Source organism: Columba livia, chromosome 18 (genome assembly GCF_036013475.1).
Source record: "Columba livia isolate bColLiv1 breed racing homer chromosome 18, bColLiv1.pat.W.v2, whole genome shotgun sequence".
NCBI classification, from domain to species: domain Eukaryota; kingdom Metazoa; phylum Chordata; class Aves; order Columbiformes; family Columbidae; genus Columba; species Columba livia.
Window position 1 is genome coordinate 12,574,323 of NC_088619.1, and position 26,130 is coordinate 12,600,452.

The window sequence follows — 26,130 nt, forward strand, 5'->3', positions numbered from 1 at the left end:
CACACACGGAGCTGAGAACAGAGGTTTGGGCCTGTGGTGGTGCCAGATGCAGGGAATACGGTATGTGACAGCACCGCGGCAGCCAGCGTCACATCTTACACCCTCCCCGCGAGGGCTGGTCACAGGACCATCGCCTGACGTGTCTCCCCGTCACCGTAGTCTGTATTTTCAGGAGAGGAATGCTCTGACTCCTCAGCAAGCCGAGACAATGGGTGTCACATCTAGCCCGAAAATCCAGGTTTGACTCATGGGTGGGAAGCCTATAATTTGCCCCAGGACTGCTCCTACGTGCTGTCTGGGGCACGGCCCCGGCTTCACCGCGGCTCTGGGAGAAGAAACCACCAGGGGGACAGTCCAGGAGAGCTCAGGTGTCCCAGTAACACCAGCCTGACTCCTGGGCTGGTCTCCTTGCTGAGGGTCCTCTGTGCACGGAGGAGCAAAGGGAGCAGGTGCAGCACTGCTATGGCATGATAACCACATCTGACAGCCCCCAAACCTCCTCCGGCACCCCCAGGATCCATTTTCCACCCAAAAAAAATGAAAAGCAAAGTCACCTTCTGCTTCGGACCCACCTTGGAATGAGCAGCAATGAAGCATCACCTCCATCCGGCCACACTCTGGGGTGTCTCTGCCCACCAGGGGGGCTGCACCGGCCTCAGCCCCTCACCTGCACCTCCAGGGCCATTTAATGGATGCAAATGAACATGACATTGGCTTTTACAGGGTCACCCCAAACCCATCATTACCAAACAAAAATTCGAGTCAAGTTTCATGCGTTTCTGGGCTTTGCTGTTCTCTCATCGTTTTGCCCAAGGGCATAACACGGTTCTTAAACTCTCCAAGGTGCTTCTGAGCTTAGGAATAAGTTTCAAAGAAAAGGACCCAAAACTCTGTGTTTCTGGCAGATTTTCTGCAAGTTTATCTCTGCGGGGGAGTCACGAAGTCAGGGCCGTGCAGGGATCCCACCGGTCACACCAGTGAGCTTGACATGGAGTCAAACACTTATATTGAGTCCATGCTCATGAGGCTACCATGCTTTTTCAATGAAAGGATACTTTTTTTTATAATAGTCTAAGTGTTTTTAAAAAGAATAATAAAAGGATATTTCCATTACATAAATATCCTTTTTATGTTTTATTTCCACATGGCACCTTCTGGTGCTTCACATCGCGTCTACAGGCTGGGAGGGAACACACAGTCCAGGGATGTGAAACAACATGATTTAAGGGGAATTCATTTGTATTTTGGAGCAGGAGGCAAGCTGGGGGGCAGCTCCCCTGGCTGTGCCATCGGGTGGCGATGGGTGAGGGTTGCAGAAGGGGAATGGGGAAAGGACAGGGGAGGATTTGCCTGCAAAGCAAAGGCATTAAACCCTTGGCCTGGCTTCTTTAGGGCAGAGAAGTTTGCCAAAGCGCCGGTTTCCTGCACAGTCCAACGCGTCCCCTCGGCAGCCCCGCGATAGGGCCATGATGTAAGTGTGGCTGAGCCAAGGCAAACGGAAAAGAACATCGAGCACTCACAGAGGCAACGGGTTTTATTAAGAAGTTTAATTGTTTCTGAGGGTGACATTTTCCCCCGGCTCGACGCTCCCCTCGCTGCGGTTTGGCAGCCCCAGCTCCATGTGGGATGGGGCAGAAGGACCCCCCAAGGCCACCCAACACCCCTGGCACAAGGCAAGACTCCGCCAGACAGTTTTAAACCCCAGGGCACTGCGATCACCAACTCATCCTCCAAAGGCTCTTGCCCCTCCAAGCATCAGCACTTGGTGAACGCCACGAGCTGCAGGCTGGGTCCAGCCATCCTCAGGAAAAGCCCAAGACCGCAAAAGGTGTCAAAAATGTGAGCAGAGGGGTAAAGAAAGAAAAATAAAGACAAAAAAATCCACAGCTGGTTCCTTGGAACAAGGCAAGCACTTGGTCCTTCTCAGGGAAAAGCATCAAGCTGCCGTTTGACCCAAGAGCACTTCGCCATCCGTCGCCAGCACTTCCCGGCCAAAAGGATAATTTCCAAAGCCCAGTGGAGAGCAGCTAATTAAGTTCTTTTGGCTCTGCGGGGGAGTCGGGAGCCAGGTCAGTGCTGGGATAAGCCCCCTGGCCGGGCTGGGGACGTGGAGCCCGGCGAGTGCACAGGGGCGGCTGCTGGGGACGCTGGTTTTGGCGGTGGGTGACGGGCTCACCGCAGCCCCTGCTGCTCCGTCGCTCTCCGGAGAGCTCAGGGAGAGCTGCTGGTCCCTGCGCTCCCTCTCTCGGTGCTCGCAGATGAAGTTTCCATCCTCAGGAGGCTGCTCCTGGGTGTTCTGTCCACGATCGGAGCTGCAGCACCTTGACTATCTCCTCTCAGGCACCCCAAACCTTCACCGTGGACCCTGCGAAGGAAAAACAGCAGGCAGATGGGTGTGATGAAGCAAATAGCGATTCCTCTTTGTCACCAAATCAAACATTTCATAGAATCACGGAATGGTTTTGGTTGGACGGGACCTTCCCAGCTCCCCCAGTGCCACCCCTGCCATGGGCAGGGACATCTTCACCAGCTCAGGTTGCTCAGAGCCCCGTCCAGCCTGGCCTGGGATGTCTGCAGGGATGGGGAAATGTGTAAAAGATGAGTTGCACCAGCAGCCCCAGCACCTCCCCTAAAAGCACCCAAGCTCACCCTACACTCAGCAGCCTCCTGTGCTTTGGGGGCTGGAGCCCTCCCCAAGCCCTGGGGCTGGTGGGAACCCATTGTGGCTGAATGGTCCCTGTCCAAGGCCGCTGGGAGCTGTTCTCCATCCACAGCAACTCTCCCCAACAGCTGTGTCACCATCACTGCCGTTCAGACAGCAAGAGCAGAGGATACGCTGCCAGCATCCCCGGGAAAACCCATGTTACTCAGCCACATCGCTCCAGGGAGCCCCAAAGCTGCCCCGGGATCAAGAGACATCAGGTCGGGGTGCAGGAGAGAAAGAAAACACAAGCAGCAGAGCAGGAATGGATCTCATGTATCCCTCTCTGTCCATGGGCTCCCCTCCTACAAGCTCTCAAATCAGCTGCAGTGGACTGGAGGATCCAAACTCCTCTGTTAAGCATGGCACAACCAGCTCCCATTCGGCTCAGATGAGCTCTTGGCCCATTTGGGGAGATTAATCATTTGCTTTCATCTTTGATTCTCACCCTCTTCGCTCCATAAGATAATTAAACAGCTTTTCTCCCAAGCAAACCCTGCCCAGCTCCTCATCCTGCTCCAGCATTGACCAGGGGCGCACAGGAAGAAGGGTAGAGGTTTATACTCATTTATCGTGCAACACTTATCATCTGTTTGCTTTGGACTTCACAAGGAATATGCAAGCAAGATTGGCACCTCCTGGCCAAGGTCTCACACCCTCAGCAATGCAGTTGGAGGTATAAACCAGCCCCTGTGCCCTTTCCCCAGGGGAAAGCCCGACAATCAGCTTTGGGTTTTTTTGGGGATAGAAAAAGCACAGCGTCTCCGAGTTTGCAAAACGCTGTGCACAAGTGTCCCTGGTTCTTGTAAATGTGTTAAAAAATAAAACCCTTTAAGAGCTTCCAGATGTTCTGTTTATGTTGTGGTGTTACCCAGCTCCATCCTCCGGAGGCCAATACACAGCCTCAATGAAATCGCAGCAGCCAAGGGGGACGGCAGGGGGGAGCGGAGCAGCTCCGAACCCTTTTCCTCCTCTATCCCCCGACTTCGTCTGTTAACTCCCACGCTGCTGGCAAACGCGCTGAGAGCGGCTGCAAATCCTCCCTCCCTCTCCAAGCATCTCCTGGTCCCACCAGCACCACCAGGCACTAACCCCCAATGCTGAGGCTCTGGGTTCCCCTGCACAGTGGGGTCTGGGACAGGACTGGGACCCGACACATCGGTGGTGACACCCCAGCCGCACCCAGTTCCCACCAGTACATGCTGAGCAAAAAGGTCCAGAGGGTCCAACCCCACCATGTCCTACTTCACACCCACATGATGGGCCACAAAGAGCTACCAAAAACTACCTGGTGCTGGCGCAAAGATGTGATGGAGCAAAACCCCTTGTCGGCGAACCTGGGGCGTAGCCGCACACGTACGTGTGTGTGCAGAAAGCGCGGCTGGGGACTCTTTGCACAGGGCGTTGCAGGGCCAGCGCTGCTTTTGAAGTCCCCTCGAGTGAGCTGCATGGCTGGCAGCAATCAGAGCTCCATAAAGCTGCGATATCGCAGCTACACACGCAGGCTCTGATGTGTTATCTCCCCTCCGCAGCGGGGGAGGAGAGCCCTCGGTTCTGCGGCTCATTTGAAAACGTGTTAGCGCCCGGAGATCAAAGGCGCTTCCTGATGCTCTCCCAGCCCGGCAAAGCTGTTTGGCCAGCGCGGTCCCTCCTCGGCCGGAGCACAAACCACCCGCAGCTGCAAGGATGGGAGCACCAGGAATGAGGACAGTGTGTCCGGCCAGGGTGGCTGCTGCAGGATGTCCCCCTGCCCACATTGGGGACCTCAGCATGTCCCCGCTCTGTGGATTGGATGTGGTGTTTGTTGCCACCCCTCAGGCAGGGAGAAGGAGCCCAAGTGGGTTCAATGCCACATGGCTGCCCCATTTTAACCACATACCATAGGACAGAGCACTTTGTTTTGTTGCAGAGACACCCTTGATGAAGGTCTATCCTCCTCGGACACCAGCGACCTGAACAAACCCCACTCAGGACAAACCTCCCTCCTTCCCCACCATCTGCACATCCCCCAGCACTGAACCTACGCAGAGACTAACATCCCAGGTGCAACTTATTTTTCCCTGGGACAGTTGCCTCCCACAAAGCCCACGCTCCCCAGGCGAGGCATCATCTGCTTCCCCACACCCTGGACCGCTCGGGCCCCGGGAGGATGAGCAGCGGCACAGCCGGGCCACACACCGCGAGCCCCGAGGCCACCGGTGCCTCCTGCTCCTCCTGGCCCCCGGCCCCGCGCTGCTGTTCTGCAGTTCTGCTGTGCACCAGCCCACCGCAGCTCCCGGGAGAGCAGGGGGGATGCAGCCAGAGCTGGAACATGGGCAGGAGCTGCCTCCGCACTCAGCAGCACCCCGGGAGGAAGAATGCACCCGTCCAGAGCAAACAAGAGGAGGAGGCGCTGAGTTTGCAGCAGGAATTATGATCGGCTGTGCATTTGGAGATGGGGATCTGCCTCCCGTCCTGCCCCGCCGAACATGTGCTGGCAAGGAGCAGAGCAAAGTGCAGGAATAGAAACGGGACTTTTGGAGGATGGGAGCATCGCAGCTACAGACGGCTTGAGCACAAACTGCGTGGGCAGCAAAGCCAAACAGGAAAGGAAAGGATTCTGGCAGCGCTCACGTCGTGGCTCGCTCAGCATTCAAACCTCCCTGCTGCTCCCTCTCCCGGGTGTCCCTCCCTCAGACCCCTGGCCCTGCTCAGACATGCCCCGAAGCCGATTTTACTGTCTGAATGCTTCCCATCCGAGGGGGCTGGATCTGGAAAAATGCAGCGAGAGAGCTAGAGCCTGTTTGCAGGGACCAGTCCTGGCACAGCTGCGTTAGCACCTCATTGTGTTGTTCCTGCACAGTCACCCAGCAGGGCTCAGCCTGGCCCCAAACCCCCATCAAGGCAAAGGGAAACCTCAATTTGTCCAGCTTTGCAGGGGGGAACGGGAACCTGGACACTATGAAAGGACCTGCAAAGGGATGGAGCTCTAAACCTACACCCCTGGTTGGCTTTACCTTTCGAACCGCCAAAATGTGGGTGTGGGGGAAGATGCAGGTGACAGGGGCACACACGGGGTCGTGCTGTCCCTTCGCATCCCAGCCAGCGATTTGATATCGTCTTTGAAGCGATTTGCAGTTCGGAGGTGCAGGTTTGATTCACATGCCCCAACGTGCTTAATGACCAAAGTGCTCTTCAGTGAACCCAGCAAGGGATTGTAAAATAAAGTCAATGAGGCAAGTGGATTAAAGGAATAAAAGCGAAAGGTCTGTGAGAGACAGGACGGGCCCGTTGAGTCCTGGTGGGTGCCAATGCACGGTGTCCTCGGGAGCAGGGGACAGCCAGGGCTGCTGCCAAGGCACCCCTGTCACCACCCCAAGGACAGGAGCCCTGCCAGGGGTGTGAGGACCTGGCTACCACTGTCTGCCCGTGTCCCATCTCACATGGGGGGAGCCTGTTTTTTGGAGTGATGTCCCATTCAATGTGGCTTTAAACTGGCTACGAAAGAGCCCCCAGGCTTGGAGCAACCCTTCAACGCTGCTGCAACGCAAATGAGCCTTCTAAAATCACCAGACTCTGTCGCAAGAGCCAGCCTAATTCCCGGAGTTGCAGTCCAAAGAGATTATCATGGTTTACTAACCTAAGCATGCGATACAAAAAGCCGTGCCAAAATCCCAGCCAGCCTCAGAAGAGATGCCATTAAAACTCCTTCAGCTAGAGGAAGCAAAGCAAGTGTTTTGTTCCCATGCCGCCCTTTCTGGTAACGTGTTAATAAATAACCGTGGCCCAGACAGGTGCTGTCAGCTTTGCGGAGGAGCTGCCGTGAGTCACCGACCTGCCACGGTGCAAAGCGCCCTGAGTCACACAGACGGTCCCTTTACCCAAACACACCTCCGAGCCCCGAGGGATGCTCAGGGCTGGGCCATGGAGGGGTCAGGCTGCAGGAGACCCCTCAGTCCTGGCTATTTAACACAAAGATAGCAAAGGGCGTTTATTGAGAGCTCACTCTGCCATGCAACGCCCTGAAAACACTTGCAAGGTTGAGACGCAACAGCTACAATTTGCAGAAAGGGCCCCAGCATCACTCCCAGCAGCAGGCACAGGTTTCCTCCTCAAACACCAGCCCCGACCAACCCACTGAGACCTAAACCCAGGCACTCACCCTAAAGTGAGACTAAAAATACACCTTTTAACCCTCCCCAACAGAAACACCTCCAACAACTTGCTCACATCCAACCTGTTCTGCGTGCAGGACGAGGCCACCGCCTCCTCTGGCTCTTTCTAGCAATTTGTCCCCCACCTTCCCCGCAAGAAAAGGCCGCTGTAAAGCAAGGTGTCACCTTGAGACTGACAGGCAGATGAAAGAATGAAGAAAGTCCCATTCTCCTTCATTTTTGCAAGGAGGCGATAAGCACAGCCCGGGGTGGGGGCCGGGCTCCCGGCAGGGGCTGCGGGCAGCTTCTGGCACCCGGTGACAGTTCTGGCTCCTTTATTAAAAGCATCCCCAAAGTGATAACCCTCTGACAGGCTGATGGGTGGGTCTGAGCAGCAAAGTGATGTTCCCTGAGCATGAACTTTATGTCCCAGTATTTTTGTTTCTCCTGCCAGGTCCCCGTTGGTCCCACCGCAGGCAGACGGGAGCCAAGCAGCTGCCCTTGGTTTCTGCCATCGGCTGTAGCCCCTGGTGATCCCTCTGATCCCTGCGCTCTTCCAAACGAGCTGGAGGGCTTTGCTACCATGGAGGGAACCCAGACAAGGTGCAAAAGCCCCCACACTGCACAGCCCCATCACCTTCAAGACCAACCCCCACCACGGAAGGAGGAAAAACCATCCGGCTGCACATTTCTTTTGCAGCTCTGAGCTGATTTCTATCCCTGGGGATTACCAATTTAAGCAGTGTTTTTTCCTGTTCTGACCCTAAGCTGATTATTTCTCTGCATCCCCCTTCTCCCCGCCATCCCTCCCTTCCTTGCACACACAAAAAATTGAGTACGAAATGCCGGCAAAGCGCGCCAGGGTCTCACCAGCATCGCTCCCTGTGCGATGGGAGCAGCGGAACCTGCCCTGGCACGATCCTGCCGCCGCTTTCCGAGCACGGAGCCTCCTCATCCCAGCATCACCGCTCACAGCCACACGGAGCCCAGCACGACGTCGGGGTTTGCTGCTCGTGAAGGGAGGAATTGGGGAGGCTCAGGATGGGGGAGATGCAAAGGCTGCATCTCTTGGGGATCATCCAGAGGGGTGGCTTCTTTGCTGAGGTGACACAGGAGCTTGGGAACAGGCTCTGATGGGACAAGCTGTGTCCTGTCACCTGTCAGCACTACAAAGGGCTCCTCATCCATTTGGCTCCAACAGCCATGGAAAAGCAGTTTTGGTTGCTGTGCAGAGCCCGGACCCTAATGAGAGCTGGCTGGGGGTCACCCCTCCCCAAAAAACCTGGGCTAAATGCAGCTTTCATTCCCAGAGCAGATCCATTGCACCCAGCTCACTGAGTGGGATTAACCCTTTGCCACCTTAAATCTGAACTAAATCATCTGAAATCTGGACACCTTCCCATGGGAGCCTCCAAGCATCCTTCCCATCCGCGGTGCCGCATCCCCGGCTCCATCGCCTCGGACCCAGCCCGCACCCCTGTGCTGTGGATGGGGATCCGGAATAGAACATAATCCCCGCTTAATTGCCCAAAATCGCAGAGCAAAGCCAGCTCTGCCAGAACATCCCCCACAGGCAGACGCCGGCACAGCCGAACGGCAGGAAGGGCCAGAACACACCCAGCCCTATCAAAATATAATTATACAACCCGCGGAGGTAAATTAGCACAGCAAAACGCTGCTTAATTCTCACAATGCACCTCAACACCGGATCAAGAGGTAAAATTACCTCTCACCTGCAGTGAGATGGGCCCCCGGTCAGGATTAGGGCTCAGCGCTGAGGCGGGGAAGGCTCAGCAACTGCCCTCACCCAAAATTTGGCCTTTGGAGAGGAGCAAAGTTGGGCTGTTTGTCCCTTCTGGATGCTTGAAACTGGAGAATGACAACAAAAATCCTTCATGTGCATAAATCAAGGCAGAGCTCTGAACGGCTGATACACTGGCCTTTTGTTTCAACATGGTAAGGCATAAAAATTAGGAATTTTTTTTTAAATTACTACATTTAAATAACTTCCCTTTCAGGGGAACAAAAAAGACACATAAACCAGCCAAATCCCATGGTTGCTCTGGTCCAACCTGAGGACACACAGGCGAAAGAGCAAAGTAGTCCCTGTTAAACACACACACACCTGGAAAGCCATCCTCATCCTCACCAGCTCAGCCTCAAACCCACGGCCAACAAAGACGCAGAATCGCATCCTCCACCTCCCGCCCTGCCCGGCACCAAGGGAAAAGTGTCAGAAAATGTCTTCGTTTTAATTCAAATGTATTGGAAGTAGGGGATGCATTGGGGGAAAGCAAATTTAAAAAAAAGAAGAGAGAAAAAAGAAATTATTATGCCCTTGCTAACACAAACCTATTGCTGATCATTCTGCAAGTGAAAGTCAGCCACGTGTGGCCACATTTGGGGCTGTTTGGCCTTGGCATCAGCTGGGGACACCGTGTCACGTTCCTCACGGGCAGCCCGACACGGTGACATCCATCTGCTCCCCTCGCAGACACACAACGGGGCTTCGGCACCGCCGAGTGGGGTGGGACGGCTCAGAAACCCCGTCCTGGGACGGGGAGGGTTCAAGGTGAGGGTTTGGTGACCCCTGGGGGGCCCCGGGGACCGTTCCCAGCAGGGAGGGCAGCAAACAGCACCCACGGTTCGGGTGACCTCGGCACAGGACGTGCAGAAATGTACTTCCAGCCCAGGGTTTCCTAGAATCAGTCAGGAATTTTGTTGAAACTGTTGCTGGCTGAGAAATGCCAACGGGTTGAAACTTTAAAACTCGATGCAGGAATATAAAAATGTAGGTCAGGGAGGAAAGCATCCAAGTGAAAAAGCTCCTTGTTCCCCAGTGCGACGTGCGCCTGGGAAACGTATCGGACCTCGGGGTTTTTACAGGGCAAAGGAGCCGATTCTGCGGTGCCCTCAGCCGCAGGGCACACGCTGGGTTTGGACCATTTCTACGTCTCGCCCAGTTATTCCAGGTGCTCTGCTGTTTGGTTTAAGGCACAGATTGCAGCAGAGCAGTAAATGCCCGTTCCCATCATCAGGACAAACCCAGCCTGGCATTTTCAACGTGTCCTGCAGCAAAGCTGGGAGGGGAAAACCCAACGGCAGCGATTTCCCGACACAATATTAAATGCAACCAGGGTGGTGCTACCACCCCTCGAACAACATCCTGACGTTTGATCCCAAAAACCCGCAAGGTGCAGTGTGAAGGCAGTGAGTTTCATGCGCCCCAAAGAGTCCAAAAGCACCCAGAACCAAACCATGTCTGCTGGGGCCACAGACACACCAGAGTGTCACCCAAACCCTGGAGCAAACATCAGCGATGCTGTGCAGACCCCGGGGCTAAACCCTCCGGTCAGAATACCCAACCTCACAACAAGCATCTCCTTCCCCTCACTGACATCCAGCGTAAAATCTGCACAGAGGCAGATTTTCAGAGAAAATCCGTCTTCCGAAAAACCAGATGATTGTCCCAGCAATCACGGGGCACCCCCAGCCCTCTGCCCTCCCCAGCTGAGGAATAGCTGAGCCCTTTTCAACAGCTCCACAGCTCACGGCTGTAATTCCAGAGCTGATTTAACCACACGCCGCAGCGCGCCAGCCCCGAGCCCAGCCCTCCGCGCCAGCCGCCTCCTGCCATTTGATTTTTGTTTGCTTTAATTGAGAAGGGAAAAAAAGAACAAGAAAAAAAAAAACCCTCTCCCAACCCTCTGGTTTCATTTTACAGGTGCCTTGATTTATTGATTGGCCTATTCCTTTTTAATAGGCTCTCGCTGCTGGAGCTGGGGTGTTCCCTGGGGTGGCTCCATGCACCGCGGCTCGAGGGGGTCCTGCCACGTCAGGGCCCCTCCTGCCCCCAGCAATGAGAGCTGCTTCCCAGAATCATCCCCTTGATCTGAGGAGGAAGAAATTTGGGTGCAGCTGCATCCCCTCTGGATGCCGCTGTATCCTCCATCATCCTGGGCAGGTTGTGGTCCAGGCCTGCCTGTCCCCAGAGGCAGGTCCCCACCTTGCTGCCACCTTTCAGGTCTCTGCTCCCAGTTCTCAGACAACAAAAACAAGTCTACAGCAAAGAAAGTTGCCAGGAAAGAAGCTTTAAAATCCATCCTCTTTCCCCAGAGACAAAACAGTGCCAGGGGTCTGAGAAACCCCATAGCTCGTCCTGCAGCAAACAGGGGATGCTCAGCCCACGCTCACCAGCATCACACCAAAAACCCCCATCGGGGCAACAAGACCTGAACACCCGCGCTGCACAGTAAAGCTGAGGCACTAGCAAGTTTGCAAGAGATGCTTTGAATTTATACATGTCTCTGAAATTCCTTGAAGCCACTTCATTTTGGAATATGAACATGCACTTCTGTATATAATATAGAAAATTAATAGCGTGAATTTTTCAGAGGGGGTGCTCTCCCCAGCACCTCTGTCCTGGGTGTGGATTGATGGTTGGAGCCCCCAGGCCGGCGTTTGCGGGGGGAACCCAAGGGCAGAGCAGCTTCACCTCCACCCCATCCTTAGGGCAGGCAAGGACAGAAATGCATCGAGAGGAGCCCGGCGCGCCGGGGCACACACGGCTGCCCAGCCTTCCTCCCACCGCCCTCCTCCTCCCGCAGCACCCGCTGATCCCCTGGGCATGGCCCAGGGCACAGCGCCCATGAGGTAGATTCCCAGCAGATGAGATCTACATCTCATTTAATTAAATTTTGCCTTTTTGATCAAACAAGAGGGCTCTGCCCAGCCGAGGGCCGGAGGAGCAGAGCCGGCCGGCTGCCAAGCCCTGAGCCCCCTGGGTTTTCCCTCCCACGTTGGAGGCAGAAGCTGGAGGAGAAGCTGACCCAGCAACCAGGAGGATGCTCAGAGGAGCTGGAGACCTTTGGGTGCATGGCCAGGTAGGACAGGTGGAAATGCATCCTTTAGTGATGGTGATTCCCACGCAACCCAGCATCCTACAATTGGGTTGCTAAGGGCATAAGCTAAGGCATTGCTAAGGATGCAACGAAACGAGTTGTGTGGGGTCAGCCCCTGTGGTTTTCCAGGTTTTCACCAGCTTTGTGATCTCTCTCCTGCAGTTTGTCCCCAATTCCAGACCTGGACCAGCCAGTCATAGATTCCCTACCCCGTTACAAAACACAAACCACACTGCAACATGTGGGACTGCAAGCAACAAGAGTAAAGGGGGAAACTGGAAATACACCCCCACCTGTGCCCTTTCACCAGCCCCTGTGACAACAGGGACACCCACCAGCTCCAGCCTCTGGCCTTTCCAGGTCCCTCAAAGCATCTCCCTGAGGACGGTGATGCTGAACCTGCTCTCGCATCCCCCAGCTCCCGCCTGCCCACTGGCACAGCTCCACCAGCTCAGACTGGGTAAAACTGCTCAAAGCCATGTTTTTCATCAGCGCAGCAAGCAGGCTTGGCCCCTCGACAGCCAGAGCTTTTAAAATCATATATATATCAGTCTAGCAACGCTGCTGGCTGAGCCCCAGCTGACTGCAACTGGGGCCAATCCCCAGGATAAACACAGCCTACCTGGCTTTATAAGTGCCAGAGGCATGTAGGCATCGTGCGCCATCTCTTATATAAACAGCACTGCAAAAACAGCCCTGAGCACTGCAGGAACACTTGTAGTATGCACCGTACACGAGATGAAGTGTTTGGGAACGTTACTGCAACGGATCCCAAGGGGGAGATGCGCCCCCTCCCTCCTGCCTGCCCCACGCATCAGCCTTGAAGGCAACCCCAGTACAGCGTTTCCCTGTTGGCCCCTGCACAAGGCTCAGCTGGAGGAAGAGGGTGGTGTCCTGCAGCCCCAGGTGCTCTCAGCCATGGGACATGCAGCTGGAGAAGTCCCCATGCCAAGGAGGGATGGATGGTGTAGGCAATGCTGGGATGTAGCAGAGCAGGCAGAGGGGGACCAGAATTCTGGATGGGCAGAAAAAGAGCTGCAGAAAAAGCCATGAAGCGCCCGAGAGCTCTGGGAAGCCCAGCGCTGAGGTTTCATGCACACTGGTCCCTCATGAGGTGCAGCTGCTCTGCATCCGCACTTACAGAACGAACAACCCTGCCTTCAGCATCCCCATCCCCGCAGCAACGCTGCATCCTGCGCAATGAGCAAGGAAACATTCCCGCCCGCAAAACTTCACAAGCAGGTGCAACAATTCGGGCCGTGCCAATCCTTTCAGAGCCATTTCAAAGCCCCGTGCTTCCCCACCCTTTCCCCCTCTACCTGCATTTGCCCTCCAGTTCTTCATTTCCAAGCCAGCCGGCAGCTTTTGGACGGTTAAGGAGGTGTGTGCCCCCCAGGGCTGGGCGCCCCTCCCTCCTCGCCCCTCTCTTCCCGGCAGGGACCAAGACCAGAGGCTCTCCAGATTTAATCTCCAAGACAAACACACTATAGCTGGAACCTGCTCCATTTGCACTTAGACCACAGATATTAAGCAGAAGCAGCCGGGCTCACGGCTCTGCCCAGCACATTCCCCCGTCTCTTCCACCCACACAGCCTTGGCGAATTCTCATCAGCTTTGCCATGAAGCTTTAAGGGATGGTTTGGAACTGGGAGTACAGAAATACCCACCACAAGAGCCATCGTGTCTCAGAAGTCACCACTTCATTCCCTTTTCCCCTGAGATCCTGGTGTGGTACCCAGAAACATCAGCTTCCCCCACCAACATCAGGAGGAGGAGGTGTGGAAGCTGCCAGAAGACACTTGACACAAACCAGGGCTTTGCACATTGTTTAAGGTCATTATTATTGTGATAAAGGTAAAAATCTCATGTCAGACCAGAATGTGCTGAGTACCACATCTCACAGAGATGCAGGTAACACCTGGACGCTCCCGGTGGGAGGAGGAGGAAGGAAAGAGTCTCCAGGCTATTTGGCAATGGGAACCTTCCAGTAACCGCTTATCTCCCATCTTACGTTTCACAGAATCGGAAGCTGAGAGTTTTGGTTCATTTTCCACGGGGAATGGGAGAGGCGAGTGTGCCAGCAGAGCCGCTGGGCTTGGTCCCAGAAACACAAAACCCACCTTCTGTCCTTAAAACCTGCCGACAAAAACCCGGACGGCGTGAAGTCCGTCTGGTTCCTCCGCGCACCGGCTTTCTGGGCATCTAACTTATTTCAGAACCGATAAATGTATTTTTGTGTGACATTGTGGACTTCCAGGAGAGAAAAACTCGGCTTCCACCGCAGCCTGGAAAACAGGAGCTTGAATTAGCTCTGAATGGGGTGAAAAGCTCAAGATCAGTCCAGAGCTGGCACGGGAGACTGTGGTAAAGGGCCCGATGGCAATCAGGATCCCAAACACTCTGCACCATTGCCCTAAATCCAGCTATAAAATTGCTTTCTGAAGATGATGCATGGATTAATTACACACACACACACTGATGTTTTCATGAAAAAGGCTATTATACAAAAATTGTGGGAGCAATAAAAATATAAATAGTCCTCACGGCACCACAAAATGATGCCATTTTAAGTGCATTTATTTTTTCCTTGAAATCTGTGGGGTGGTATTTAAAGATGAAGGGAGGAGGAGGAATACGTGCTGCCCCGTCCAAACACCAAACACCCCACAGAGCTCTGGTGGTCTCCCAAAGCCAAGCAGGGGCTCCAGCTCCCCCGGTTAATGACCTCTGCGCACCTTTTATGTGCCACCCCACTGAAACACATCAAGTATTTCAAGGCGGATAGAGCCTGCGCGGTGGGTACGGGCACCCGAGAAACGCCCAGCCCATCTCCCCCCAGCCCTAAAGCTTTCCCAATGTTTGCCTTTGCCATATCAAAAGGTGGCCACAGCCCCATTCCCGAGGCGCTCAGCCGCTCGCTGGTGGTCCCTAAATAAGCAGCCAGATGATCTCACACCAAACATCCTCGGGTGGTTGTGGGCAGCCCTGGGCAGACCGCAGGAACCTTCAAAGGAGCCCTGGGAACAGGGCCGGCTCAGTTCCCTCCACCAGCCGCCTCCCCCCGGGGTCCACCCAGGGGGACATTGCTCAAAGCGAACTCAGTGTTCTCGGGGTTGACCCAAAATACGAGGCAGGCAGGACAGACGGACGCTGGAAAGGCGAGTGAGAGGGAGAGAAGGCAAAGCCACAAGCCCTGTTGCTCCATCCAAGTCACGAGTCCCGTGAGTTCCCTGCGGTCGGGTGGAGGGGAAGAGGATTTTTCCTGGACGGCACAATCCCCTGCTCACATCTCCTCTCGAGCCCAAGGAGGTGGACAAAGAAGACAGTGTCCCTTCCCTCCCACCTCTCCAGGAAAGGGGGGGACAGACCAAACACTTCTGACACCCAAGGTGCCCTGGGGACAGCGGGTACCCGTTCAGGGAGCTGTTCCTTCATGGACTGAGAAGCTCCTGTGTGTCTTCTCATACTCTTCAGAACCGAGTTACACATGTACACAGGCTCCAAGAGGGATGGACTTGGGAAAAGGAAAGTAATTGTGTCTCCTGTAGCTGCAATAACCAGCAATTGCCACCAATGTGCAGAGATGCCCTTGCGTGAAAGAGGCAAGGGGGGTACCACCCATCAGGGTGAGGGAGAGAACATGGAAACTCCAGTACAGCCCCAAAATGGCAAAAAACCTCAGGCTTTTATTGTGTCCCACTTAATTACTGCTGGAAAAGTCATCAGCAGCCCCTGCAAGTCATTGGTCTCTGTTTATCCTGGCACAAAGGTTGCCCTGGGCTGCAGCAGCTGGGGCCACCAGCCCACAGCCCCCGCCACCAGCAGCACGGGGACCCCAGCAGCGTCCACCCGTTTGGGAGAGCACAGGGACGGGTCGGCTCCTGCCTCCACCGCACCAGCGCTGAACAGCTCTCAGGATGGGGTTTTGCCCTCCAGACCCGCAGCTCGGGACAGGGCACTTGTGAGAGCGGGCTGGGGCTCCCCGAGCTGTCCCTTCCTGGTGGCCTTTGGGAAATAACTGAACACCAGCCCAGCAGCTGTCACGCTTTAAGAGGTGGTACAACAAAAATCCTCCTCTCTCACCCACGGGGCTGTTTTCTTCCAAAACATTCAATCCAGCCTTTTTATTACCTTAGCGCCTTGCTCCGCTGTCACTGAATTCCCCAGGATAAAGCTCCAGCTCCTCTCTGTGCTCAGCAAAGCAGCAGCGTCACTGTCTGTGTCACACAGATGGGGAAACTGAGGCATGGGGAGATGCTCCATCCCAGAGCATCTGCCCTAGACCCAGACTGGTTGCCCAGGGCTGCAGGGCCACCAGCATTTCCTCCCCATGCCTTGCTTTACCCTGACTGCCGTGGGCAGGCCAGGAGAGTTCTCCTACAGCAAAGAGCTTCACCTCATCCCATGCATGACAGCAATAATGATATTAATCTATTAATTAGATGCTGCAGCACTTCTCTGCTGCTTCGTTCAAGTTCCTGGCTCTGTGCACACTCTGGGTGCCCTCTGTGCTCCCCCTCCGCTGCTGCACTTTCTGTCCAACCAGTTCTGCTCTTTATTTTTGTTTCAGGGAGGCTTATCAGCCCAGAAATCTCCCGCTGACGGTGGTAGACAACCCATTTGCCACCCAGGGCAAGCGTGTGGCCAGGAGCAGGAATGAGCAGGAATGGGGTGGTTGCCCCACATTCCGCGTGGGATCAGCCAAGGAACAAAGCCACCTCTTGCAAACAGAGAGCATTTACCAGCAGCTCGTTAAGGCCAAGATAACAACAGACCAAGCTGCTTTTTTCATCTGAAGTCTCAGGAACTGATGATTCGGGAAGGAAGAGTTTCTGCGCTGGACTGAGGGGACAGCTTTGCAGTCCTCAAACATCTGGTTTGCAACACCCAGGAGCCCGTTTTGGCCAACAGCCTCACGGTGGGAGCACAGGGGGTTTTAAAGAGGCTGCAGCTGCTGGGGAGAGCCTGGCTGGGCTCCCGGTGTCCTGTGCCACCCCAAGGGTCCCCAGCCATCACGCCTGACAAATCTGCACAAGGAGCCCAAGATGCTGTGCTGTCACCGCTTGACATTTAGAAGAAGCTCCGGCCCACAAGGCAGAAGGACAAAGCCAAGTCACCCTGGGATCCTGCACCATCCCATGTCCCTCAGTCTTGCTCCTGCCTGGCCTGGGGACAGTGCGGAGACGGATCTGCAGATCCAGGCACTTTCCCTCCTCACCTCAGGGAACACACATGAATTTTAAAATTTCCTGCCAAGTATCAGCTGTGCAGATGTTGAATTCTTGGCAGGGACCTCGAATGTGCTCCCAGAGGTACCAAGGAAAGCTCTCGCGAGCACTGGCTGTGGCTGAACACATTTCTGAAGGCCCGTGCCCGCACTCCGGACTTGCAAAGTGCTCCATGCAAGCAACATCATGCACAGGAGCAACACTCTGGAGCAAAGCAGAGCAAATTCTTACTGTCCATGGGACTTCCATCTTGCTGTGCTTTGCTTTCCAAAGGTGTATGTTTGCTAATTAATTAAGGTCCTGGCCCCACGTGAGCAGGGACAATACAGAGCCAGAGCATCACCCCAGTGACCCACTGGCTGAAATGAGTCACACGCCTCGACAGCACAGACAACCCAAGCAAAAACCATTGGAAAGCATGCAGAGATGCACAGGTCCATGCAAACCCCCTCCCCACCGCAAGGCAGCCCCTTCCATTATTTCGGAACCATAGAAAAGAGAAGAGGTGCTCTGCAGTAAGGAAACCTGCTCGACAGGTTGGCTTGGTTTGCATGAGCACAGCTTATTTTCCTGAAAAATCAGCATGAAAACCAAGAGGAGAAGCCACACGCGAATAAGAGAGTGGACGGGCTGGGGAGGGGAAGGAGCCCGGTGCTGGGTGCCCTGGCCAGGGGCTCATCCTGCAGCTCTCCCAGAGCCAGCACCGCGATCACTGCAGCCGTCAGAAGGGCAGAAAACGATCCTCTCCTGATGTCAAGCTCTTGGCAAGCTACCCCCCAACGCATCCTGTTCACTGCTTCGTATCCGGCTTGGGAATTCCAGGAACATCTGCACGCCTCCCTCGCCCAACCGCACATCTGCATGTCCGTACCTGCCGCGCTCCGTCCGTCCCGCCGTGCCCACCCACGCCTGCAGCCCCACACCAGCCCCTCCTGCTCACCGGGGCTGGAAACAGCAGCAAACCCTTCTGAGCATCACACTGACTCCCCCAGGAGCCAGAGTGTTTTGTCCCCAGCCAGTCCCCTTGGGTAAATAAATAAACTGGCTAAGGGGAAACCATCACTCCTTGTAAAATATGGTGCAACATCTGGAGAGGCAGGAGAGGAGCCCCCATGGCGCTGGGATCACTCGCAGCACACATAACCAGTGTCTTCCCATAGCCTGAATGGATCTTATCCTCTCCAGGAGAATAACCAGCAAAATTACAAGCATTACCCCCCCGCTCACTAGCAGGGACGGGGCAGAGACGATGCAGCTGGGGATGTCGTGCACCATGCTGTGTGATGGGATACGGGGGATGCTCACAACGCTCACACCAGGTCAGTGAGTTTTGAAAGGGAATCTGTGAAACACCAGGAGAAACTGGATATTGCTCCGCACAGGGGGAAGCGACAGCTCCCACCCTCCCACCCTGCTCCCCTTGCCAGATGCGAAAAGCTCCCTGTGGTGGCACCAATGGCAAAGGGGCCTGTTTGGGGCACAGGAACAGCTCTGCCCTCCCCTCGCCCGGAGCAGACGGACCTGGCAGAGCCGTGTTTTCCTAGCGCCTGCCTGAGTTTTATGGAGGAGCAGAGCTTACCTGGCATCTGCAGCCTGAATAATAAACCCTTTTAGCAGCGGATGGGGGTGCAGGATGGGGGGGCAGATCCCAAACCCACACGCCCCCATGATTTACACACAGCCAGGACCGTGGGGCAGCGGCTGCCCCGTGGGGGTTCCGCATCCCACCCTGCTCAAACCTGGATTCCCCCAGTCTTCCCAGTGCTCCAGCCCAGTTAGACCCGCAGAGCTCCCCAGGGTGCCCGGCTGGGAGGACAGGAAGGTTTGACCCCACAGTCCTAAGCCGGTGCTCCCTCATTTTCCCCACAGACATCCCCACACCCTCCTCTCCATGGGGCTTCTCCATCTTTTGCATACTTAGGGAAAACTTTATGCTAAGCACCCTGCCAGTTCACCATTCTCTGTCCCTGGGGTCCTGGCCCTTGCCCAGCATTAAGCCTCTCCAAGCCCGTGGTCCTTCCCTGGTTGATGCATCATCCCCAGCTTTCCCCATGCTCCCAGTCCCATCGCACGCATCGCTCCAGCCCTGCCCGAGCTGCTCCCTCTCCCCCCACAGCCCCGGGGTTGCACTCCAAGCCAAATCTGTTGACACTGAACAGCACATCCCTCCTTCCCAGAATGAGAGGGCAAGGAGAAGCTGCGTGGGGGATCTGGAGTCCCCTTGGGGGTCCAGGAGGAAGGAAAACATCCATTTGAGATGTTGCAGGCTGCAAGAGTAGCCCCATCTCTTCTAAAAGCCAAGATATTAATTAATTGTCCTCTCCCCAGTATAAAGCAGCTGTGAGACCCGTCCCTTGCCTGCAGCTCATCGCCACTGGCTCAGCACAGCCCTGGCGAGCAAAGGGTGCGCGTTGGCACAGAGACCTGCAGCCCGGAGCTGGTGTGAAAGGGGCTAAAAGCTGCTGGTGTGAAAACATATATTAAAGAATAAATAAAATAAAAGCAACTACCCCATTCTGCGGGGGAAAAGCCGTGGGCCCGGGCTATCAGCACTGGGGTGGGAGCAGCTGCCTGCAAAGCAAACACCTGCGGGTACCGCGCCTGGACGGCCGCCCCTCTGCAGACACACTCCCACACCTCCAAGGCACGTGCCTGCCCAGAACGCTCCGACACCACGTTCTCTATTCTCTTTACACAGCAGCTGAGACGCTTTCATGCGAGCAGCAGTTACCCCGTGTTTGTTTTAGCGCTGCAGAGAAGTTGGGTTTTAAAAGGACTGGCTGTTTTTGGTGGCTCCAGCTTGCAATTTTGTTTAACAGAAGAGAAGCAGGGGGAAGAGAAAAAAGAGTTTGGGTGAAATTTAAGAAATCCCATAAACTTTGCTGAGTCCTGTAGAACATCCCCTGCAGCCCAGTGCTCCCACCGGAGCAGCCAAGGGAGCAAACAGACCCTGTTATGAGGCACAGCCCCTGCTGACACCCCCACTCACAAGCTGTCCTACAAATTGCAAGGGGTGGAGCGGTCACATCCTTGTCACTTGCAGGGACAGGCACAGGTCCCCTCTGCCCAGCTGCTTGGGAGAGGAGCGAGCTGAAGAGAGACAGGTTTCTGAGCATCAGATATGCAAAAACTGCTACAAAGCTAAAGGAAACAACCTGGCAGGGACAGGGCTGAATCCATCAGGGCTGACACACGCACAGCAACCAGGGCAGGGCACACTTTAAATCCCCCCAGGTTTCTCCCAACCCTGTTTTTACAGTTTTCCACCTCTTTGCTTCCGTCCCTGGGGATGAACCACGCTCTGCAGAGGAGCAGCAGCACTGCCCATAGAGTCTCCATCTGCATCCCAGCACCAGGGATGGGCACGCAAAGCTGGGTCTGGTTCCCATGCAGGAAAAGAGGGTTTGGCACATGGCACCCATGCCATGAAGAACGAGGCTTCTCATTTCAGAGGCGATTTGGCTGCCGCAGGTGAATGAAGGGGAATGGGGAGGCGAGCGGGCGGCGAAGGGACCCGCACCCCTGCGGCACGAGGAGGCGACACGCCCTGCCCCGCTCCAGGAGCGGGATGGAAAGACAGAAGGGATGCTTTGTGGAGAGGCTACATTAATTCAGTTTTATGCAAAAGGAAATTGGTTCCCTCTGCCAGAAAGAAAATAAAACGGAGTGAGCAGCCCAAACGGCCGGCAGCACCTTGATGGCGAATCGATCCCGATGGCGGTGAGCGTGTGCATCACACCAAAGCCACTTGTGTCACCCCCCAGCCTGTGGAGCGGTGTGGCAGGGCACAGCACCTCCAATTAGGATGCCAGGGGACAGGGAATGAAAGGCAAGAGAGACTCTGCTTAATCGAGAAACGGCAGCCAGGCCCCGCTTGCCTCAGATTATACAGAGGAATGCAAGTCTCCTTTGCAGCAAGTTCATTCGCTCGAAACAAAAATGAATAGAGCGGACTCCAGGCGGGAGAGGAAAAGAAAAATAAAGATTCATATGACCTGGATTTAGGGTTGGGACGAGATCTGGTGACCAGAGAGACATTGCGCCTCCCGCCCCACCGCAGCCCCATTCTGTGTCTCCTTCCAAAAGCCTCGACTCTGACCACAAAATCTGCTCTATTTGGGGCACTTTGTCCCTCGTGGACCCCCAGGGAATGTCATTAACTGTCCCCTTGTGCCTGCAGGGCCAGGGACCTCACAGCCACCCAGAAAAAAGCACTGAGCTTTTTCCCTGGCCCAGCAAGTGGCTCTCACTGGAGAATCCTCAGCCCTGGAAACAAAAAATACAGAATCAGCCTTAAAAACTGCTCTTGCCCGGCCACATCTCAGGGCATCGCGTGGCTACGGCAAAGGGACATCAGTCCCCGCGGAATCTGTGCCCTTGGTATCGCACCGAAGCGCATCCCGTGTTAATGCCACCTGCGCTGGGATAAAGGCGCTTTGTGCAACGTGCCGTCTCTCAACACGTCCCCATATGGAATTTGATCAAACTGGACTTATCTCAGCAGAGCTTTGAAATCCCCCCACCCCCTCCAGTCCTGACACAACCGCAGATGGTGGCTGTGACATTGAAGGGATGCTGGCACACAGCACTGCCAGGCCAGCCGCGGGAGGGGAGCAACACTCCTGGTATTAAAGGTTATGCCCAGCTTAAGCTCTTGGTTAGGGGTAAGGCAAAGACGCAGAAAATGAGCAGGACCTTGGCTCAGGGTGGGCACACCCTTGGGGACACCATGGCCTTGGGGCTGGGGAACACCGGGGTCCCCCCATGCACACCCTCCCTCATCCCACGCAGCCTCTGGCAGAGAAGCATCTTCCACCAAAGGGTCTCAGAGCATCACCCACCATCCTGTCCCTTCCCAAAGCTCCTCTTGTTCCTCCTCCTCCACAGGGATGGGAACACGGAGCTGCTTTGCAATAAAAGCAGCAGCTTAAAGATTCACCCAGATTCAATTCCAAGAAATAGAAGGTTAAACAATCAAAGAGAAAGCAATTGTGAGTCTATGCAAGAGCAACATCATCTGGCAATTTTGTTTGTAGAAGTTAATAATTCTGCAACATTTCAAGAGAAGGGGAGTGGATGGAGAGAGGGAGAGAAAAGGCAGCCTGGAAATGCAGAAACTCCCATCAATTTTCTATCCACAATCAAAAGCAAGGCTGGGAAATAAATAGAAGCACAACATGCTGTTGATGACTTTTCCATTAAATACGCACATTTAAACTCCCTCTTTGTATTCCAGCCTTTGCTTGCAGCCTCAGCAGGCCCCACTTCTTTTTTTCCTCCCCTCCCTCCTTTTTAATAATAATAAAAAAAGTTATATGACTTTAATTAAATGCACTTATTAAAAGGGTGAAATATTTGGAGAGGCTGTTTTTACGCTGGAGGCACATTTTCCAGCATGCTGCAGAGTGTCTGCATCCGCCCGCCCCAGGCAATTTTTAATGCACAAATAAATCCCCACCTGAAGTGCTGACAGGTTATTATGCAGTGTGGCAGCCAACTAAAGTAAACACAGGGGCAAAGATTTAACCTCTTGCAGTCGCGGAGCCTCCACCCCACCGAGCCCGCTCAGGTGTAAATGACCAGCAGCAAAAGCATCTTCCCCCGGGTCCTCCTGGTACAGAGACACGTGGGGACAGGGCAGGCTGGTGCTGCAGCATCAGCCTGAGCATCCAGCACACGCTGACCTCTTAAGCTGATGCACCAATCAACAGTAATCAGCAAATAACAGTAAATACATATAAATAAGGTAAGAGGAAAGTGCTGCCTGTCTCAGACGCTATGCAATGCTGGGGAGGTGGCGAGCGGTAGGAAACAAGGGGATGAGCAGCGGGGATAAGCTTTTCCCATTTCAGCATCCAAAATGAAGCAACTCAGCTCACCCAGTTCTGTTTGCTCCCAGAACAGAGAAAATAGTAAAGAAACACGGGCTCAGCAAACAGCCAGGGCATTGCTGACTCCCGGCGATGCTGGGATTTGGGAACAGCAAAGGAAACTCCTGCTCAACTGATTTCTGTTCAGCACGGATGGTCCACGCCAGGCTGTGCCGAGAGGGGCGGACGGGCAATTCCCACGGCTGCTGGTGCCACCGGCCCCGTCCTCACCAGGGTGATGCTCAACCACCCAAGACACAGGGGGACACGCTGTCCTGCACGGTGGGGACAGAGGCCAATTCACCATATCCCATTTGCATCTGTGTTTCAAAAGCCAAGCCTGGGGTTTGCATATGCCCTGATCAGTGGTGAAGATGGAGCAGATAATGGACAGACTACAAACAAACAACACATAAGTATGGGATGGGAAGGAACAAAACCTACAACAAGTTGCTGCTTCTTTTTGAGCAGACACAAGGGGACAGAGCAGTTCCCCCATTCCTGTGCTGGAAAGCATCCCCACCAACCTGGGAAATACGGGAGCTGCACCAGGGCTCCTGTGGTTGGAAACAGCAGCTTTTCATTCTGTGCATCCACATCCAGGCATCAAAAGTGCTCAACTCCCAAACCTCCTACCGCAATTAACAGCGACTAATGACTCTATGCACTCGGGCCCTGCGAAAGCCAAACTGTACGGGTGTCTTCACAGCTCGGCTGCCAAAACCAGCAATTCCCAGCACCAGAGGTCGCCTCTTCCAGTTTGAAGTTGATGCCTTAAACTCTTTTCCCCTGGGGCTGAGAAGATGCTGCACCCACATCCCTCCTCAAGGAAAGACCCGGGTACAAAGAGCAGCATCCCAACCTCTTGTGCATTGTCATACGAGGGATTCTCCACCAAAATAAGTTATTTACACAGAGAGCCGGGGCTGGAGGAGGCAGATGAGCCTTTCACCACGGCCACACACAGCCCGAGAGCAACAACTCGTCCCCCTTGGCTGGGACAAGGGACCCCGGTCCCTTCCCAGCCACGGGCCCTGCACACAGCAAAGACAGGCTCGAACAGAAACATCGCTCTTGTCTTAAAAAATTAAGGCCTCCGCTTTGCTTCCACATCTGACAAGACGCCGCATGCTTTGCTAATCCTTGGAGGAGATTAACTTTTTATTTAGAATTCCTTCCTCTAAATGTGGCAATTATGAAGGGTGGTTTTTTTTTTCCTTTAAGCTCTTGGCAAGCAGAACACTTTCTCCAAGTTGGCTGAAAAGGGTTGGTTAAAAGTGGATCTCAAGTCTTATTTTCCCTCTCTGATCAAGCCCATGGGAGCCTCTTGCACAAGGGGGTGCCCCTTGTCTCATAACCTTACGCTGTCATCGTACATTTTGGTAAGAGGAAGGGAGCAGCTCTCCCAGTCCCACTGGGACAAAACTTGGTCCACAAATTGAACGTTGTGAACAGACGCACTGCCAGTGGATGCTCAAAGGCATTTTAACTGCTCCTCTTCCACTGGGTTTGGGACCAGCAAAGCGCTGTGTTTCACCCCAAAATGGACAACGCAGACCCGCCGTCATAATGTAACGTGAGCTGTGGCCGAGCAGCCCAAGGACAAGCCCGGCTGCCAAGCGCCGACGCTAAGGAGAGCTTGGACCAATCTCACTGCTCCGCACTCAGCCAGCACATCATTTTCACCAAACAAGAGCTCAACCCAACCCAAGACATATATACATATGTGCATATAAATCTAAAAGTCTGACGGCACCGTGTTTTTGCCTGCAAGGGCCAGGCCCGTTCCCACGCAGACACCGGCCCCCGCGCCCGCAGCCGCGCTCCAGGGCAGCTGTTTCCACTCAACAGCTCTAGCAGCGGTGGAGCAGTTTATATGAAACTCGAGGAAGGATGCCCCAAACAGAGCAAAAGCAACCCTTACTCTATACGGAGGAAAAAAACCTAAATGTATCAAGTGCCCGTAGCTGTCAGAAAGCATTTCTGCAGCTTTGGCAAGACAGACACAACTAATTTAGCACGGCCTCGCTGAGGTATATTAAGCTGTCAGTCTGGATGATATGAATTTAATCACTCGGAGCAGATCAAAGCTCCGCAGCACTGTTGGTGGTGGGCCGGACACACGGGGATAAGGCAGAGGAGGGATGTGCACGGAGCACGAGGAGCAGGAAAAGCCCGTATGACGTGGTCCTGGGACGTCACCTGCCCACGGGCTCATCCCTCATGGGACGCTGTTTCTCTGCATCCATCAAGGCAGAGGAGACGTTTTCCTGGAGGGCAGTTGTAGCACTCCCACCAGACCTGCTATTTCTAGACACAGAATCACAGAATCTACTGGGTTGGAAAAGACCTCAGAGAACATCAAGTCCAACCCTTGACGTCCCAATTTAAATTCCTGAGGGTCCCAGTAAGTCCCCCACCCTGACCCCAGGGGTCTGCAGGATGCCTGGGGGGGCTGTGCCCTGTCACCGCACCAACAATGTCCCTTTGTGCCACCCTTCCTCTCCACCGCCGGGGAAGCAAAGGGAAAATTCACAATTCACTCACAGCTGGAAGGAAAGGCTCCTGTTGCTGCAGGGATTTCAATCTACATTTCCCTGGGATGGATTAGCCTTTGCCTACTCCATTAATTTTTACGCAGGTTCGCTGGGCAGTTTTTACTGGGGTTTGTTCAGCAGGAGGGAAGGGGCCGGCTGGGCCGTCCAGATGCTGCAACGCTGCCGACCCAGCTGGGAAACTGGAACAGCACCGGACCCAGGGAAACAAAGCATCTCCTGCAGGAATCTGCCCAACCTGGAACGCTGGCAAAGCCCAGACCACGCTGGTGCTCAGCAGCTGAACCACAATCTGCCATACCAGAGGTCTGGCCATGGCTGGTGCTGCTCAGTACAGCAGGTATCCCTGGGTGATGCAGCACGTTGTCACTTCAATTAACTCAAGAAAAGGAGTAGACGCTGGCAGGACAACCACATCCCAACACCGCTTCACCTCCCAGGGCACAGACACTTACTTGTGCGGGACAGGCAGAGGTGGCTCAGTGATGCTGAGAAGCAGCAGCCTCTGCTCTGCCCAGGTCCCAAGGAAAAGGCATCTGTGACAAGATGAGAAGCTGGAGACACCTCCAGCCTCAGCAACAAGCAGAGAACAATGGCAGTTCAGTTGTACAACACAACCTCAGTACTGCTGGAAGCAATGCTTTGCAATGCCTTTTTAATTTGCAGAAGTTCAGCTCCAACTTCAGCAGCTCCAGCGGCCACCAGGGACCCCAGCGTGCTTCCCAATTAAGCAGCGTGGCCG

The 26,130-nt window shown here is 54.6% G+C and overlaps 1 protein-coding gene across 1 annotated transcript in view; it reads right to left on the bottom strand.

The window, feature by feature from the left end:
* Positions 1-1,516: 1,516 nt before the first annotated feature.
* Positions 1,517-26,130, bottom strand: part of SLC39A11 (solute carrier family 39 member 11) — a 133,382-nt gene continuing 108,768 nt past the window's right edge. Inside the window, exon 7 of the mRNA XM_065035053.1 lies at positions 1,517-2,365. Within this exon, the coding sequence (XP_064891125.1) occupies positions 2,212-2,365 (154 nt within the window). The 3' untranslated portion in view covers positions 1,517-2,211. The remainder of the gene's footprint in view (positions 2,366-26,130) is intronic.